This window comes from Cygnus atratus, chromosome 21 (assembly GCF_013377495.2).
Source record: "Cygnus atratus isolate AKBS03 ecotype Queensland, Australia chromosome 21, CAtr_DNAZoo_HiC_assembly, whole genome shotgun sequence".
Lineage (NCBI taxonomy): Eukaryota > Metazoa > Chordata > Aves > Anseriformes > Anatidae > Cygnus > Cygnus atratus.
Genome location: NC_066382.1, coordinates 4,620,316 through 4,637,176, shown reverse-complemented (window position 1 = coordinate 4,637,176; position 16,861 = coordinate 4,620,316). Strand labels below are relative to the sequence as shown.

Below are 16,861 nucleotides of genomic sequence, written 5' to 3'. Positions count from 1 at the left end.
AAAACAGTTTATATTTAACTCCTCCTTATTTAAGTTGGAAATTAGTCAGTATCCAGAAAACACAGAGATCTTCATATAAAAAGTGGAAAAAAGCATGAGGTCAAATTAATTTGCACTGGTATTCAGAAAATAATTGAACCAGCAGATTATCCAAACAGCCACCTTCTGTAGCTGAAGACACCTAAGATCACCTTGCTAGAATGCATAAGTAACTTGTGCCCACCACAAAATACTCTGACTTACAATTTTACTCCATTTTGTCCAAAGCTTCTATGTTTTGCTTAGTATCTTTCAGGCTCTAACTGGGTATTATCACTCATTCACAAACAACATTCTGGACTACTTTTGTTTTTCCCCTATGAAAGGAGAAGATCCTTCAAGAAAGTTACATTTTGCTTAAGCACCTATTTACCCATGTTAAATGTCTACAAAAGATTTCACCCAGGAAGCAGGAAAATGTCAAGGAAAGCTGTCCATTTAGAACCGGTGTTTCTATTTCCTCCAGCCCCGGGATTGCAGGGATGGCTATTACAGCTCTGACACTGCTAGTCCTTACAGGAGGCTCAGACCCAAACCCCAGCACAGTCTCTGCCCCAAATCCAAGGATACAGAAACACCCAGCGCAGCCTCTGAACTAAGTTGCTCAGGTCAGTCAGGTTAAATCTATATAAAGGCAACTTTCAAAAGCAGAACTTCAATGATGCAGTTTCCCCACAGGTAGCACCTAGCAGAAACACTATCCATGGCAGGGGAAGGCTGGCTTCAGGAGGGTATTCCAGCACATCTCTGATTTAAGATATCCCAGTGACAGCCTGGTTCTCTTTCAGTACATCAGTTATAAAGACGCAGTCTTGCTTGAGTCACGCCAAGGCACAATCCTTCCACCTCCTCCTTCTTCCCAACTCGGTGGATAAGGGGACTAGAGCAAACATGGCTTATCGTGGCGAAGAGCACACTGTCCTACGTTCTCTTGGGGTCTTTCTCCCACCCTCCTTCTGCCAGGTAAATGTACTTTAGCTGCTGTACTGCAGCGGTCATTAACCGGCCTCTTTAAGCACAACAGCATGCAGGGACTTGTAAAAGTTATGAAGACCACACACCCAGTATGCGTGACTGTCCATGATACACTATTTTTAGGCTCTCCAAAATATTTTTGAAGTGCACACAAAATAAACGATCACACTTTCCATGAAACCGATGTATGAGTCTGATCTCATCCTGACATGCTACTCCTTACACAAACAGATGCTTACAAGGACATTATTCTGACTGGGCTGCTTTCTGTACATCCAAATCAATTTAAATCCTCTGCAGTCATTTCAGTCTACTGCTGCAAAGGAACTCCTGCAAACCACACAGCATTAGCCGAGTCCTCGTTTATGCTAAACAAATACAGCAGATAATCCGTTGTCAAGACTTTTTCGTGATTTATTCCCCAATTTAACCATATCCCTTTTCCTGATGAAAAAAATTACGCCTTATTAAATTGCCGCTATGACTGGAACTCTAGGAAGCAAACACTAGACTGACTAGATACCTTCTGTTGCTGGTGATCAAACAGTCTAGTCTGTGTATTTAGCAACTGTCCAGTGCAGATGGATGAACTCGTTAAACAAAAGTCTCTAAGGTCTTAACCATAAGACCACTTTAAACCACAACAAACCTGTCTGCCAACGTACGAACATTTCTACCCTCAGGTAAGTGTTTCCACATGTCCTGTTCTGTTGGCATTCGTGTTCATACAGTTGTGCAGTCAGATGGATCAGGACTTCATCTGTTCAAAAACTAGCCATTATTTTTTTTGTGGGTTAGTTTCCACCTGGTTTAAGTCCACAATCCACCTCACCACAGAGTTGCTACTGACAGCAGAGGGAGAGGCAGAGAGAAACGCTCCTTTCACCAAGGGCCAGACCTAAGAGGGATTAAAATAGTCATGTAACCACAGGCTGAGTGAACGCAGCAAGTGAACTCTGCACTATTCGTAAAATAAATAAGTGAAATAAAAGACACCTTTGCTTCTGGGTTGCTGTGTATAATCATGAGGACAATATGCAGTGTTAAATTCCAACTGCAATGAGCTTTGCTCAGGAAATGCTTTCGGTAGCTTTTCTCTGGCCTGCCCTGGATAAAAGACAACAAAATAAGCAGAAAGCAGTGCCTTCCAGATATCTCAGAGCAGCACTGTAAATAATTCATTTACAAGCTACCAGAAGACTAGACATCTCAATTTATTGTTCTTGCCAAAGCAAAAAACATAACATTTCAGAAAGCAAATATATTAGGATTTCTGCATGCTTACCAAGGATCATCAGAAAATTATTTCTATCAAATTATTAGAATCCATATTGAAAACCTGCTTAAAACAATCTTGACATATTTCTTGTGAGATTGATTTTGTGACCCTCTTAACACAAAACACACCAAACAAGTTTGCAGATGAGAACACCTTATTGCAGAAACATGCCAATTTGTTTTGATTTCCAAGATACACAATTGTAAATCCAAATATGTTAGGTCAAAAGTGGCATTATATATGAGAACAGAGTATTGACCTCTCTACAGAGACTCTCCCAACTTTCCATGCTTTCTACATTGTCTGACTTTAATAGATCAAGAACTATTCATATGTTCTAATAGCCATTCATAAATATGCTACTTGTACCCACTGCAGTAAAAACTGGAACTGTCAGAACCTTTAGTTTTTCAAAAACATTGAAAAGTAACACAAACGAGAAAGTAAATAATTAATTCTTACGTTGATAATGCAAAGTTACAGCCTACTACATTTTATTATGCCAAACACTAGTAATTAAAGATCAGAAATGAACTTGGGACTCATTGTTAAAACGTATGTAGGAGCCAAACATTAAAAACTGTGTTGCAAGACTGGAAAGCTTTTTTCATTTCTTGTTGGTAGACGGGCATTCTTTCTGTAATATTCCTCAGCTTAAAACTGTATTACAAACTTCAGCAATCTTCAGTAAGATTTTAAATACCTTCGTTAGTTTACTGATACCTGGAAAAGAATTGTATCTAACCATTTATTTTTTGGAAAATTAAAATCGAAGTACCTTCAGTCACTATTTTAGAATGTTTCTTTCTGAAAATTATTTTTAGTAACAGCAGAAAGAACACCAACAATAGCATTCACGCTTTCAACATAAGGAGTCGCATAACAACCTTCAGCACACGTGTAATAATAACTGTTGTCACTCAGACATCAACCTACCTGATGCACCAATTGGAGAGGTAGCTGGGGTCATGCTATGGACATTTAGGCCTAGACTATGGGATGGCCCCGGGGCTGGTGCTACTGCAGGTGGTCCAGGCGGGGTCTCTCTCTGCGGTGACGTAAGGGGTGTAGTCGGCTGGGAAGATGGTCCGCCTGCCAACCGAGCAAGGCGCCTTCGACGGATCTGCACAAAGGAAATCAAACAACACAAATGCACAAATTCATTTGCACGTGCATACACACGTACACCCCACTATCTCCTCCTCTGCGCCTCCCACATGATACGGGTATTTATTCCTGCAACACTGCAAACAGGGCAGCTTTACCTGATAACCTACCACCTGTAGCTGAGTCTTATTGCCATTCTTTGCTCTGTGTGACAATATTAAAGTACCTCTGCTGTTTATTTTGAACGTATGTATTTGCTGCCTTGGAAAACCATCTGCACTGAGAATTTGTCCTTCAAACAGTTGTGTAAGACAAGTTTAACATTTACTATTCGGCTATTTCAAAACCTCTAACACACCTCCTGCTTTATTTTGGCATTTGATTAAACAAACGGCATTAATCTGATAAAAAGAATAATATGAACATGACCTTTGCCTTAATTTCACACCACGTAATACTAATAAAAACTTCTGCTTAAGAAGATCCAACAGAATGTTATTAAAAAAACATTATCCAATACCATGTGAAACATCTGCAACGCTGAAAATCTACAAGGCATCTGCTGGACAGAAGCATCTCAAGTAGTAAATGAAGACAGTAAATAACATCCTCTCATCATCTGGAGAGGCTGAACAGAACAGAATTAAAAAAATCAGTTTTTGCATGTTACTAATAGGGTGTAGAACCATCTGCATTAAAAATCTAACTTCAGTATACTATTGTGAACCTATTTATTAAAATTAATCTGAGACTGCATAGCACTAATATGATGCATGAGATACAAATGGACAGAACAACTTAAAGAACTTGTAACTTACAACCATGAAGCTTGAAGCATAAATGAAAAAAAAATTATACAGGCTGCCTCAGAGGATCTAATACAAAAGCTTCAGCTAGAGATAAATAAAACCATCATATTTGAGGGTGCCCACACCCTGCAAAACTAAGCCATTCATTTTATTCCGTATTTGTGTTACGATGCCTGAGCACTGAATGCAATATATCAGTTTTCATCTCTGCTCATAATCCCAAAGAACTGCCAAGCAAGTGAAAGAGTGAACAAAAGATTTGTGTCAAGTCAATGTCTATGCCACATCGCTGTAGTCATTTAATGGTCTGTGAAATCTACCCCAAAAGGAAGAAGAACAGATCAAATTAAATCAGACTTCAAAAACTGTGGGAAAACAGTGTCTGGAACAACATCTCTACCATGAGTGCTGTCACCACATGAGTATGGAGGGCAGCTACAAAATAAATCCTTTTTTGTTGTTGTTGCTCTTAATACATTTTAATCATAGCGTTTTTCTATTTAACTCCTCCTCCTCGTTGAGCAAAACAGGAGAGCTTATTATTGCATAAACAGTTTAGTTTTGCCACAAGTAGAAGCCATACATACTAGTGTCTCTCAAAAACAAATGTAAAAAGTTATCTCAATTTCTCTCCACAATTGTTATCTGGAAGAAAAAAACACCAAAGAATTCTCACTCCTCAGAGGCATACCTGAGAACATGTCAGCCACACATCCCCATACCTGTTTTCCCCTCTTGCTGAGTCCAAATGAGTTGTACCTAGCTAACAAAGCCGTGCTAAAATATAAAAAGTTAAACAACCTGAATTGAAATCTAATTAGGGGGCTGAATTAAAGTTTTAAAAGCTGTTTCTTCATCATTCACCTAATCCATAACAGTGTTTTTCAGACAGAGGAAGAGCAAGCAGGAATAGAGGGGGGGAAAATAATAAGATGCACAAACGCCCCCTATATATGCACACAACCCTCCCCCCCCCCCATATATGCAGAAGTGGCTGAAGGAGAAAAATGGAGTAATTATGCAGAGATCAAGAAATATAAATGTGATGTGAAACTCTTTTAAGCGTTGATATTCTTTCTTGCTAACCATTTCCCTTCTAACATCAGAATTAGAACTGTAGGAGGAGAAAGGGGAACAGGCAAATATATTCAAATGTTAATATTCATCAACTTATTTATCATTTATTCTCAAATACAGTCAAACCTTGATTACTCAAACAAGCTCATATCCCTCACAAGGTATAATTTGCACAAATCCTCTTCATCATCTCCCAGCTTCAAGTAAATAATTGAGGTCCTTTGTGCCACTCAACATTTCTTCATCTACAGAGCTGGAGTAGATCAACACCAAAGTTACGTCAATACCAGCTGCAATCAATGCTTTTGAAACAGGACACTGAGTCGGACCTTTTGCTGTTTGTTTGTCACTCCGAGTCCACCAAGCAAGCACCTATCTTCCTTACGGACCTACACTGCAGATTGTAAACTGCCCTGAAGAAACTCTGAAAAACGGCAGAGGTAACAGAGGAACCTGCATAGACACTGAGATGCTTTTAGATAAGATACTGCAATTAAAGCAATACAAGATTTTCCCTACCCGTTTAAGGATGACAGACCAACTATACTTACCCTTCCTACTGCTGAACAAATTAACATAAAAATATAAATACATTCTGAATATTTTTACACTGAAAGAGACAGATTTCATGAAGGAGGTTACATCTAACGATGGTTAAAAAAACAGATTCGGTTCCTAGATACCCAGAGTTACCATATTCCTCCAGGTTTACATAATATTTTCAAGGAAATCTGAAATTTGATTTGAAGATTAGAGACTTCAGTAAGAGAGGAAAAAAAAGGGCACTGAGAAACAAAGATATGATGCTCGAACGGGAAATCCGCAGGCTGAAAAAGAGGTCTGAGAAGACAGCGTAAAATCAGTGCACACCTTCTACCCAATTAAGTCACTTGGGCCTGAAGACTGAGCAGCATCGAGATGGGGGAAGGAAGAGAGAATTTTTGCTCGGGGCACAACGTGGGGACTTGGAAGATGTAGCGTGTTTGTACGGTACTACGCCCAAGCGAGGCCCCGACCTCCTGCCTCCTCACAACAGAAAGACCATACGCTAGAATTGCGGGTTCAAAGTCAGTGACCTGGTTTCATTTCGGGTTACATGACTATCCACATCACCACGAAGTAACACGTGTTTTTTTTTTATATTAAATATTTTGTTAGGGACATTTCGGGTACCTCGGTAATACCCAACCCTTGAGTTCAGCAATAACTACTTGCAATAGCGACCTATGACAGGCTGTTACACGTCGTTAGGTTACCTAATAATGACAAGTTACTTGGGACCCATTACTACATGGGCATTCTTTGTTCCATAGCCTACCTTCCCTACAGAGAACAACTCCATAATATACGCTTTAAAGGGTTAATGAAAAAATCTAATTGGTTGAATGGAAATGGGACATTGTTTTTTTTAATTAGTACTGTTGTTGCTGGACACATCTGGACTGTGTCTCAGGATAATATCTTTCAGAAATGCATTTTGGATCTTACTGGACTTATAAACAACTCTTAGCTGGGCACACTACAACAAAGATGTTAAAATAGTACCCTGCTAAAGACAGTTAACCAATAATTCAATTACACAGCAGACCAGTAAAGACACAAGCAAGAAGACTGGTCCCTCAGGTTCACGTACCCTGTTTATATAAAATTTCCCGAGTCAACAACTGTTTCAGTAGCAACTGCTCAGTGAGATTTTAAGGAGAATTTTTATCCTTCCACAAGCACAGAAGAGTTCCAAATTTGTACAATAAGAGGTAATTTGAATGGATACCTTTATTTTCTTGCATCCTTTACAGCCTGTTAAAAGAGTTTAAGGAATGCTTCCCTTTCTGGGGATGCTGGTCATGGTCTACACTCAGAAAGCACAATGCTAAACTACTCAAAAATCATATGTAGATAGTAAAAGATGCTAAGTTCACATCATTCTTTCCCACTTTATGCCATGCTTGGTTTCCTTTAGCTTTTTTCTATGCAGTCCCTATTCTCATTACGTTATTTATCACTCATGTTAAATTTCATACACAGAAAAGGAATTTTCTCCCTGTCTAAAGATTTTAGTATGGTCTGCAGTGAAAGACAACTTTACTGCTTTAATAAAGTAAACACCAAAAAAAAATTTCAGTGAGAGAAAAAGCAGTGGGAAGTATCTGCTTGAAGTTATAATACATTCTATAATCCCAAAGCCATTAATCAATTGAATCTCATCTCTCCTCTTTTAAAGTTAAAATCTGTTAACATTACACTTAATTATGTTTCAATATAGGGATATAATCAACTTAAGTGTTTTTTCCCCTTCACCTAATGCCAGATAAGAAGTTTTTTAGATAGAAGTCGCATATAAGATAGAAACATTTCTATTTTAGAAGGCTTTTTCTATGCAGTTCAACTCTGATGCAGGATCCACTGCATCAAGTAACAGTAAATGGTGATGTGGTATTAAAATTGTCGTGACTCTGTCTTTTCAATGAGGGGCCCATTAACAATAAAAAGCGACAGCACAACTCTCTTAAAATGCTACAAGATTAAGCTTGTCTCAAGCCATCACCTAAAAGATGAATCAGTTCTGGTCCTAGATGAATTGCACTAGAAGGACATGGGAAAACTCCAAGTCGCTTGGGACAAACATTTTGCCAGAATAGGTGGATGACTCCCTACCAGAGAGCTCATTTTCTGCAACCTCAGTTCATAATGCAGCATTCTGAATGATGTCAGAGACTTGCAGAAGCAGTGACACAAACAAGCTTACACAGATTAAACAAGTCCGAAACCATAAAACACCTCATAATCAAGATGCAGTTTATAGGAATGATCAGAAGGATCACAGGTAAACAAAGTACTCATAAAATACAGCTATAAAATGAGAGATCCCTTTTGACGGCAGAAATGACAACACTAGCATCCTACCCCACTCTCCCCACCATCGGAACTGGACTCCTTTTCTCAGTGCTTCCCTAGCATATAAGGACCTCATCAAATAAACAGCATGAAGCATTTCCTCCCAGTTCCTGCTGCAACGTAGCAGGATTGCTAAATCATGAGGCACAACATAATCAAAACATCTCAACTTGTTGGAATACAAACCTGAGTGATGGCAGTGGTCACCTTGATCTACAATCCAGCCATAACACATGGTACAGCACAAAAATAACTTCTTTTGATCTTCTCTGGAGTACAAGTATAGCAAGAAGCCTAGGCTGTAGCTGGTCTGATAACCATGCATTACATACAACACACTTTGATGTAAACCCATATTTTAAGGAGGTGAGAGAAGAGTTGAAGATGCACATGAATTGGGCCGCATAGGGGGAAACTCCCTACATCCTGATCAACACCATGGCAGAATTCATTTGAGAGTCCATCAACATATAAGCAAGGCATAAGATCTTAGTCTACACTAAAAAAAAAGGGGGTGGGGGCACCCTTTTAAGGGAAGAAACTGGAAATAGTTTCATGTCTGATGCTGATCACAACACCCATGACTTTGAAGTGAAAGAATGAGAGGTTAAATTGAAAAAGGGCAAATCAGAAGGAAGCCTCAGAAGATTGGCAAGCCTGTTTCAAGGCGAAACTGTATTCAATATAAGACCCCCACACACACCTTGCTTTTCAGCAAAGACCCCGAGAAAGCAATATTTTTAGCGTTGACTACATAAAAGATAGTGTATGTGTAATCATTTTTAAAATCACAGGCAGAAGACGCACGCAACGCCCGTAGCTCAGCACAAAGACATCCTCCAGATGAAGGCAGGCGGAAGGCGGAGGACAGGCAGCGGACAGCAGAGCAGCAGCCCGACCCCATCCACAAGCCGGGGGGGCCCCGGACACGGGGAGGAGGCAGGGGGCAAAGGCACGGGGCTCCTGGCAGCACCCTCCGGGCACCGATCCCACCGGGCTCTCCACGACAGGAGCCGGGAAGAGCCAGCGGGGCTGCCCGAGGGGGAGCGAAACCCACCCTCCCCACAGTCCCGTCCCCCCCCCCCCGGTCTCAGCCTCACCTCGTCCGCGCTCAGCTCCTCCATCGCCTTCCTCTTAATGGTGACCGCACCGAGGGCGCTTTCCTCCGCCCCGCCGCGGGGCAGCTCCGGGGGAGCGCTCTGCCGCCGCCGCCTCTGCCCCCCGGGCCGCCTCACAAGGGCATCGCCGGGGCGGCCTCGCCTCGCTCCTCGCCTCGCCCGCCCCAAAGCAGCCCGCCCCAAAGCAGCCGCCGCCGCTGCCGCAGCCCCCGGCCCGCTCCCCCGCTGCTCGGCTGCTGCCGCCGCCGCCGGCCCAGGGGGAGCCGCCGCCGCCGCCCCCCGCCCGCGCCCCTCAGCCCCGGCCCCCACCCGCGCCGCGGCCGCTGCCCCGCGCAGGGATTATTCATCAAAACAACAGGGCGGCGGCCGCCATCTTGCGGCGGGATCACGTGAGGCCGCCGAGGGCAGCGGGCATGCCGGGCCCCGCGCGGCGCCGGCCAATGGCAGGGCCGGGAGGAGGCGGCGGGGAGCGCGGGGAGAGCGGGAGGGGCGGGGCCAAGCGTCGCGAGTCGTGGCGGGCAGGGAGGGAGGGGAGGGGCCCGGCGGCGCCATGGCAACGGGGGGGCGAGGGCGGTGCTGAGGGGTAGCGGCCGGGAGGGGTGGGCATGAGGTAGGAATGAGGGGCAGGGGGGAGATGTCCGCCTGCAGGGGCGTCGCCGCTCGCCCACAGGACGGAGCAGCCCCAGAGGGGCGTGGGGAGCCGCCGGCTGTGGTGGCCCCGACCTCCAGTTGTGGGTCCCTTTGTGCCCCGCTCCTTGAAGACCCCGTCATGGGTTAGCCCGCCCCGCGCCTTGAAGGGCTTAGCCCGCTTCTCCGTGACCCATAATTAAGCTTTTTGTCTAATCGTCACATTCGGTGTGATATCCCAAGGGAAAGCTGAAGTGCTGAGCACTCAATACTGGGCCTTACCCCTGACTCTTGTTTGAACCTGATGTATGTTTTTCCCCTCCCTGTGGAAAAACATCTAGACATCTGCATCTAGTCATAGAATCACAGAATCATGCAGGTTGGAAAAGACTTCTAAGATCATCTAGTCCAACCTTTAACCTAGTGCTGAAGTCCACCACTAAACCGCACTGCTAAGCTCTACATCTACACATTTCTTGAAGACCTCTGTGATGACTCAACCGCTTCCCTGGGCAGCCTATGCCAGTGCCGCACAATCCTTAAAAATTATATTTGTGTGGAAAATGTTAATCTTTTCTTTCACTTTCTTTTCTTTCCCTGTCAAAAATCGTACTCCAGTTAGAGAACAAAGCGGCCAGGGCTGTGCTGACTTGAGGTGAGTCGGATGTTTGCTTCCTGCTCCGTGTTACATCAGTTACAGGACAGGTAGGCGAAAAGAAAAGGGATTTGGAAAGTTGCTCTTTTGGAAGAGGACCGAAAAAAAAAAAAAGGGAGTTGCATCAGCAGACTTGCCCATAGGATGAACAGTCACTAGTAATAAGATCTTAGTAGACAGCTCTGTGCCATGCCATGTAGTTTGACTCAGCTGGTGAAAGAATCCCATAAAGGAAGGACAACAGGATATGAGACGGAAGCAAACCAGTCAGTGTGAACAAGGAATCAAATTAAGACATATTTCCTTAAGTACCATGAATAATTATAAAGCAATACAATTGAGCAGCTCTGGGTTTTTTATCCATATATGAGGCAGATATCCTTGCTATCATATTTCAGCACACAACTTTCTTAATTTGATAGGAGCTTTTTATTTTTTTGAATAAAAATGTTTTTTGATGACTTAACCAAGTTGCCCAGAATGGAGAACAAGTTCTTTTGTAAATAATTGGATCATAATATATACTGCTGGTCTTTTTGTTGAACACCTACCTATCCTTACCATTGATTTTAGATTATGTTTTATCTCGTGTTTCTTCATCTTCTTGGGACAATGTTTAATTTTGTTATATTTTATTGTTTGGAGTTGGAGCCGTAATCTAAAACACTTGCTAGTTTGTTCTTACACTAAATTACTCCAGTTTATTCCATATAGTAAGTACACAGAACATTATCCAAGAAAATGACTAGGGGACTACACACAAATGTATGTCTTAAAACACAATTTTTAAATATACGCTTCTGAGTGAAAATTGGTAACCTTGATGGTGCTTCTGTTGCTGTCATGGTGACACCATGTCATGGTCATATACCACCTGTTTAACTAACTTTTTTCTTTTCATATAATCTTTAAAGAAACTGTTTTACAGAGTGTGAATCCTGTCTTTTCTTTTGAATTTTTGTTGTCTATTTTGATTGTAAAATCCAGAAGGCAACACATATCCTTCAATTCACCCATCTATAAAGCACTTTTACATGCGGCCGACATATTTTAAACTCATGTAATACACATAGTCAGCAGTTACACTGACTAAAAAACTCAAAGGTTGGTTGCTGAAAAAGTTTCACCATCAAAGCTTTAGAGATAATTGAAGTGGTCTGAAACACCTTTGAATAAAACCCTTCAAGTGCTTACCTGTGGAATTTTGTTCCTGTCCTTCAGTTCTAGAGTTCAAGTGCATGTCTTCTTGTCAAAAACTATTTTAATATCTTTTTATTTATTTATTTATTTATTTTATTTTTTGGCCAGTTACAGAATATAGGACTGTTCCCTTTCTTTTTTTCACCTTGAATTTCAGGATGCTTAATTTGTATTTTATAAAAGCATGCAAAATGGTTGGCATAAAAATGAAATTATAAGCAGTTCTCTCACTGTAGTAGCTTGTCTCATCCTCAAGATCTCCAAAGCATCCTCAAGTGAGTTCTGCATGGCATCGCCCGCTTTCAAATTATCAATTTGAAGCAGGAAGGTAGCAACAAAAAAGTAATATCACAGCTGATAAGTCTTCTATAGTTTGTTTTTGTTTTTAGCAAAGGCTTCTGAATAGCAGCCTTACTACTGAAGTATTACAGTTCTAGTCATACCATCTTTGAAGATTGCATTTTTCTGATTTCTACTTGGATTTTCTCCCTGTACTAACAGACTTCTTAAGATCATCATGGCCTTTCTGTGTTGCTTCTCAAGTACATCTGATTGGAACATACAACTTCAAGCTGTGCAGTTTAAGCATTTTTGCAATATTTAACACTTAAAATACTGCTGTTGGAAACCTCAAATTTAAATAAAAAAGCAATGTGTTGCAGTGGTGCCATCTAGTGGAATAGTGAAGCCTGTGGCTGTTGCAGTACACTGCCGGTAGACATGACAGAGCAGATTTGAGGTACTAAGTGTTGTTTATGTTAGAGTAACGTGGTAGCATTAATCTCATTAATCAAATAAGTAAAATCATCACTCAGTACCATAAGGAAGACACTGTCAGGAATCATAGAATATATGTAATATTTTACTCCCTGTCCACCAGATTTCCCTGTCCAGAGTACGAGTTGTTTCTTCATATTTTAGAAGCTACTGTACCTTTACAGAGCCTGATGGTATCCCACGTAATTACCACAAATCTCACAAAATCTCACGATGTTTTTAAGCCCTTCAAGCTTCAACGGGTTTTGTATGCCTCATTTAGTAGCTGTAGTAATTCTGAACTGACAGTGAGGAAGAAGAAATATCTGTAAGATACTTATCTCTCAAAGAGTCAGGGGTAACTTCAGTTTCTACAAAAAAAAAAAAAGTTCTAATTAATTTATTTTGCTTAAGCTAGATTTAAGTTAAACTCCTCTTTTTCCACTAGCAAGCCCATCCCTGCGATACTAGCGTTACCAGAGAGATATATTGCACATGCAACAAGTCGGTCTGACCGCTTAGAGGTATTTACAGGAGGCAGAATTAAGCTTCTGCGCAACAGCACACAAGGTCAAAAATGAGAGCTATGTTAACCTAATTGAACAACCATGTGCAAGTAAGTCTTGAGTAGCATTGTTTTTACTCTGTATATGTGCTAATAGCATTCAATTGCTTTGCAGACTGGAACCTACGTGATTGCTCAAACCTCTTGTCATTATTGTGGGATGACACTATTTTGTCATAGGCTTGCTCCCCCTCTGGTAAGCTGAACTTAATTATTTTGTGAACAAAGCAGCTATGGCACAACATAAAGTTTACATAACACATTTAAAATGCAACCAAAGTTAACTTCTGAAATACTAATCTGCAGCTTAAGAAGTATTTTGAATAATGACTTCGTATCTTGTGTTGTCCTTTTTACTTTTTACCATTCCTAGAATTACACAGGTTAAGTTCTCCTCTTGTTTGATGTTGGCAGGCCTGTTTAGACTGTTTTTTTATTTTTTTTTATTGTTCTGATTTAGACCAGTAGTTAAGTGGAAACCAAGCCCCATCATTTGTCTTTTTTCTCCTCCCCTCTGTCAATACATTCAGAAGACAGGTACTTAAGATTGTTTTTGGTGTTTATTAGCAAAAATCAGATATCTAACATGGCTAACAGACAGCATTTCCTGAGCCAGAAACATCATATCATTTAGATTAACAGGTAGAAGGAATCAATTCTTGTCTGTACAGCTATCACTGGACATGAGGATGCATGGCCTCCTGTATATAGCTGTCCATCCACGGTGACCAACACTCATATTCAAGCTCTCTTGAATACTTGTTTACATACTTGATTCTCACAACGAAGCTCCTAAAAATAAATAAATAAATAAATAAATATGTAGTAATCAAAGGGATCATCTCCAAAGGTGAACATCGATCATTTGCCATGAGTACTGACCATCACTCACCTGCTATGCTAATAAGTTGTGGTTAATATTCTGCATTTAACTATGCAGAAGAATGAAGAATGAAACAGTAAAATTGTTACAGGTAGACTAGCTGAAAGCAGAATGTGTTTCTTATGTACTGTCAATTACATATACTACTGAGCTAGAAGAAAACTTGTGCATGTTATGACCACAATAAAGACTGTATTTTTGTCATAGATACAATTCTGAAATATATATAAAAATCTGAAGTAAAGCAAATACCAAGTGGAGGTCATCTCCTTCAAGCCAGTGAGTCCAGCCCCTGTTCTTCTTCTCACCAATCTGGACACAGACAAGTTTGTCGTTGTCCCAGGTAACTAGGCTCTGTTGAAGAAGAAACAGTGTTCCTATACGTTATCTCAGTTCTGAAGTACACCTAGTAGTTAATATCCTTTTTGATAAAAAAGAGGACTAAATACTATTGTGCAGGAAAGTGAAAATAACTCAGGTTCCTGCCTCTGTATCACACTAGAAATAGTATTCTTGATAACTTCAGCCAAAGTAGCAAGATTGATCATGGCATCTTAATTCTGTAAGAACTTCTTGATTATTATTATTTTTTAATAGTCAGTCTTACCTTGCATTTCCTGTTATCCAGGCCTTTATTGTCTTCTTCAAACTCTTCTCCAATTTTGAATTGGAGCATGTAGTCTCTGAATGTGCTTGTGGTATGGATAGATAACATGTCCCCATCCTGTTTGATCACTTTCTGAGGCTTCAGCATTTTTGCTATCTTGCGTGTTGCAAAATCAATACCTTTGACAGGAGAAAAAAGGATAAGTTGTGCTCATCACCAGCCATTCTGACAGCCAGGATTTACCTTTATTGCTTCTAGAAGCGTTTCTTAAGAATAGCTTGCTATGCAAGGGTTCAATGGATTTTTTTAGTTGCTTTCTTTTTTTGTGCTGTTGGTTTGGGTCCCCCCATGCCAAACTGTTGTATGTTATACAGTTCAGTGAATGTTCTTCAAAATTTGATTTCCCCACACATACCCCCAAGAACCCCTTCTTTATTAGATACAAGGAATAATTAATACCTATTCTTTCACCCTTTTTAAAGAGGAAAGGCATTATTCAAACTAACAAGAATTTTTTGTACACTGTACCTTAGAGTCAAATGAAAGACAGTCCTAAAATTGAATTACTCAGGCTCATTTTCAGGACATGCCACTGGCTATTAAGACCTTTTGAGTGCAACTAGAAAACATCACACCTAAAATATTGCCTAGTTATCTGTAACGATCAGTTATCTTGAACATCATCCTCATGGTCTTGGTAATACTGGGCTTGAAGTATTGCTTTTAGGGTTTATTCCTATTTTTCTAGTGAATGTTTATTTAGAGGAACAAACTATCTATTTGGCAGACAATAGTTACATGCTCCAGTTTTTCGTAAGATGGGGTGTTAAATTTCATTTAAAATTCCTTTATATAGGCAGACAATATTTACTATCATGGAAAAAAGTGAATCTATTCCTTGTAAAGAAATTGGTTTGTATTCAAATTGCAGAATAGACCTTGGGAATAAATCCTCATTATGGAGTACCCTCCTCCCCCTGTGACAACACAGCAGGATGAAGAAAGGGAGAAGAGTTTTCAACATGGTAAAGCTATCAACTAGACGATTAAAGTAGGTCACCCAGCGCATATACGGATAGAAAAAAGATTGCATTCTACTTGCGCATGCAATTACCTGCAAGCGATACTGCTAGCAGTCAGCTTACACAAGTCTACAAGGCAGAAAGAGGTGGGAGAGGTAGGTGAGGGGAAGGGGATATGCAGGGTTACCTGCTGTCAGTCTATAATGAGCTTTGCACATGGAAGCTAATAGAGTACCAAGAACTTTTAGTTCTCATTACAGCTTCATTAGTATCTCCATAAAGATCTGAATGAGATAAGAGGTTAACTTCAAGCACATGAGGAAAGGGATAGTTAGAAGGACTGCTCAACAGGTCACAGAATAAGTGAAGTCTTTTGTGAGCTGTTTAAAGGTTCATGATACTAAGCAAAACAGTTGCCTTGAATTGACAAATACACAAGAACTTGTTTGTTATTTAGTAATTAACCCTAAGACATAGGGTCTATAAGTTTGTTCTGGAAAGCAAGAGAAACTTAGTAGACAGGGAGAACTCTTCCTCATCTCTGATAAAAAGTATTCAAAAGTTCTACTTTAACAAGTACCAGGCTGAGAAGTTCCTGGAACCTGCCAGGATGCCTGGGTTACAGGCTAAAATAATTGTTAATGCTATGTAATTAATCAGCAAATATCTCTCCATTGCTTTTCTGGACAAAAAAGCTTCACCAATATCTAGATTTTAGAAGAACTCGAGCATTTAAATTCAGAAGGAATCTCATGGGGGAAGGAAGAAGGATAGAATGAGGTATTTCACCTACCTAAAGCCACCATATAGCCTTCAAAATTGTCATTGCTGACAAGGTTCCAGGTTCCACTGAAATCTACAGGCATTTCTAGACTGCAGAAAGAAGTTGCAATCAACCCCTGAGCAAAAAGCAAAAATAAAGAAATAGCTTTCCAACCAGGCCTTATATGAGGAAGACTGTGGGTGGAATTACATCAGAGATCCTTTCTGATGGAGGGGAGGGGTACTGTTGCTGAGCCAATAGGTGACAGGATATTTGTGGATTAGCTTCGGCTGGGTTGGAGGGAAAAGTTCACAGTTTCTGAAATCTTTGTATGGAGCAAATGTTATTAACCCAAGAGTCACAGTACAAATGAAAAACTGGTTAAACTTCTGTCTGTCTTGTATACTTTAAAGGGAAGCACGGACACAATTTGTCATTAGTCAGATTTCTTGCGTGTATATTGGATATGGGGGTTTATGATTTG

At 40.7% G+C, this 16,861-nt stretch overlaps 2 protein-coding genes across 4 annotated transcripts in view; both read right to left on the bottom strand.

Annotated features, from left to right (window-relative positions):
* UBE4B (ubiquitination factor E4B) overlaps window positions 1-9,472 on the bottom strand; it is a 40,087-nt gene extending 30,615 nt beyond the window's left edge. Inside the window, exons 1-3 of one of the 3 annotated variants that reach the window (XM_035557649.2) lie at window positions 9,282-9,423; window positions 3,230-3,416; window positions 2,011-2,121 (exon numbers count right to left, since the gene is read on the bottom strand). In XM_035557649.2, coding sequence (XP_035413542.1) covers window positions 2,011-2,121; window positions 3,230-3,416; window positions 9,282-9,305 — 322 coding nt within the window. In that variant the 5' untranslated portion in view covers window positions 9,306-9,423. Of the gene's footprint in view, window positions 1-1,663; window positions 1,701-2,010; window positions 2,122-3,229; window positions 3,417-9,281 lie in introns of those variants that run through there. The other 2 variants (XM_035557650.1, XM_035557651.2) reach the window with 2 other exon arrangements.
* Window positions 9,473-13,643: 4,171 nt separating this feature from the next.
* On the bottom strand, window positions 13,644-16,569 carry RBP7 (retinol binding protein 7). The gene is made up of 4 exons (XM_035557541.2): window positions 16,408-16,569; window positions 14,593-14,771; window positions 14,238-14,339; window positions 13,644-13,894 (listed from the first exon to the last, which is right to left on the bottom strand). The coding sequence occupies exons 1-4, from the start codon at window positions 16,478-16,480 to the stop codon at window positions 13,844-13,846; spliced, it is 405 nt and encodes a 134-aa protein (XP_035413434.1). The 5' UTR covers window positions 16,481-16,569; the 3' UTR covers window positions 13,644-13,843.
* Between the last annotated feature and the right edge of the window lie 292 nt (window positions 16,570-16,861).

Coding starts and splice junctions, on each gene's coding strand:
- RBP7 (XM_035557541.2), bottom strand. CDS start 16,480: ATGCCTGTAGATTTCAGTGGAACCTGGAACCTTGTCAGCAATGACAAT. Junction 14,772..16,407: donor AGGCTATATGGTGGCTTTAG/GTAGGTGAAATA, acceptor CTCCTGTCAAAG/GTATTGATTTTGCAACACGC. Junction 14,340..14,592: donor TGGATAACAGGAAATGCAAG/GTAAGACTGACT, acceptor CTTCTTCAACAG/AGCCTAGTTACCTGGGACAA.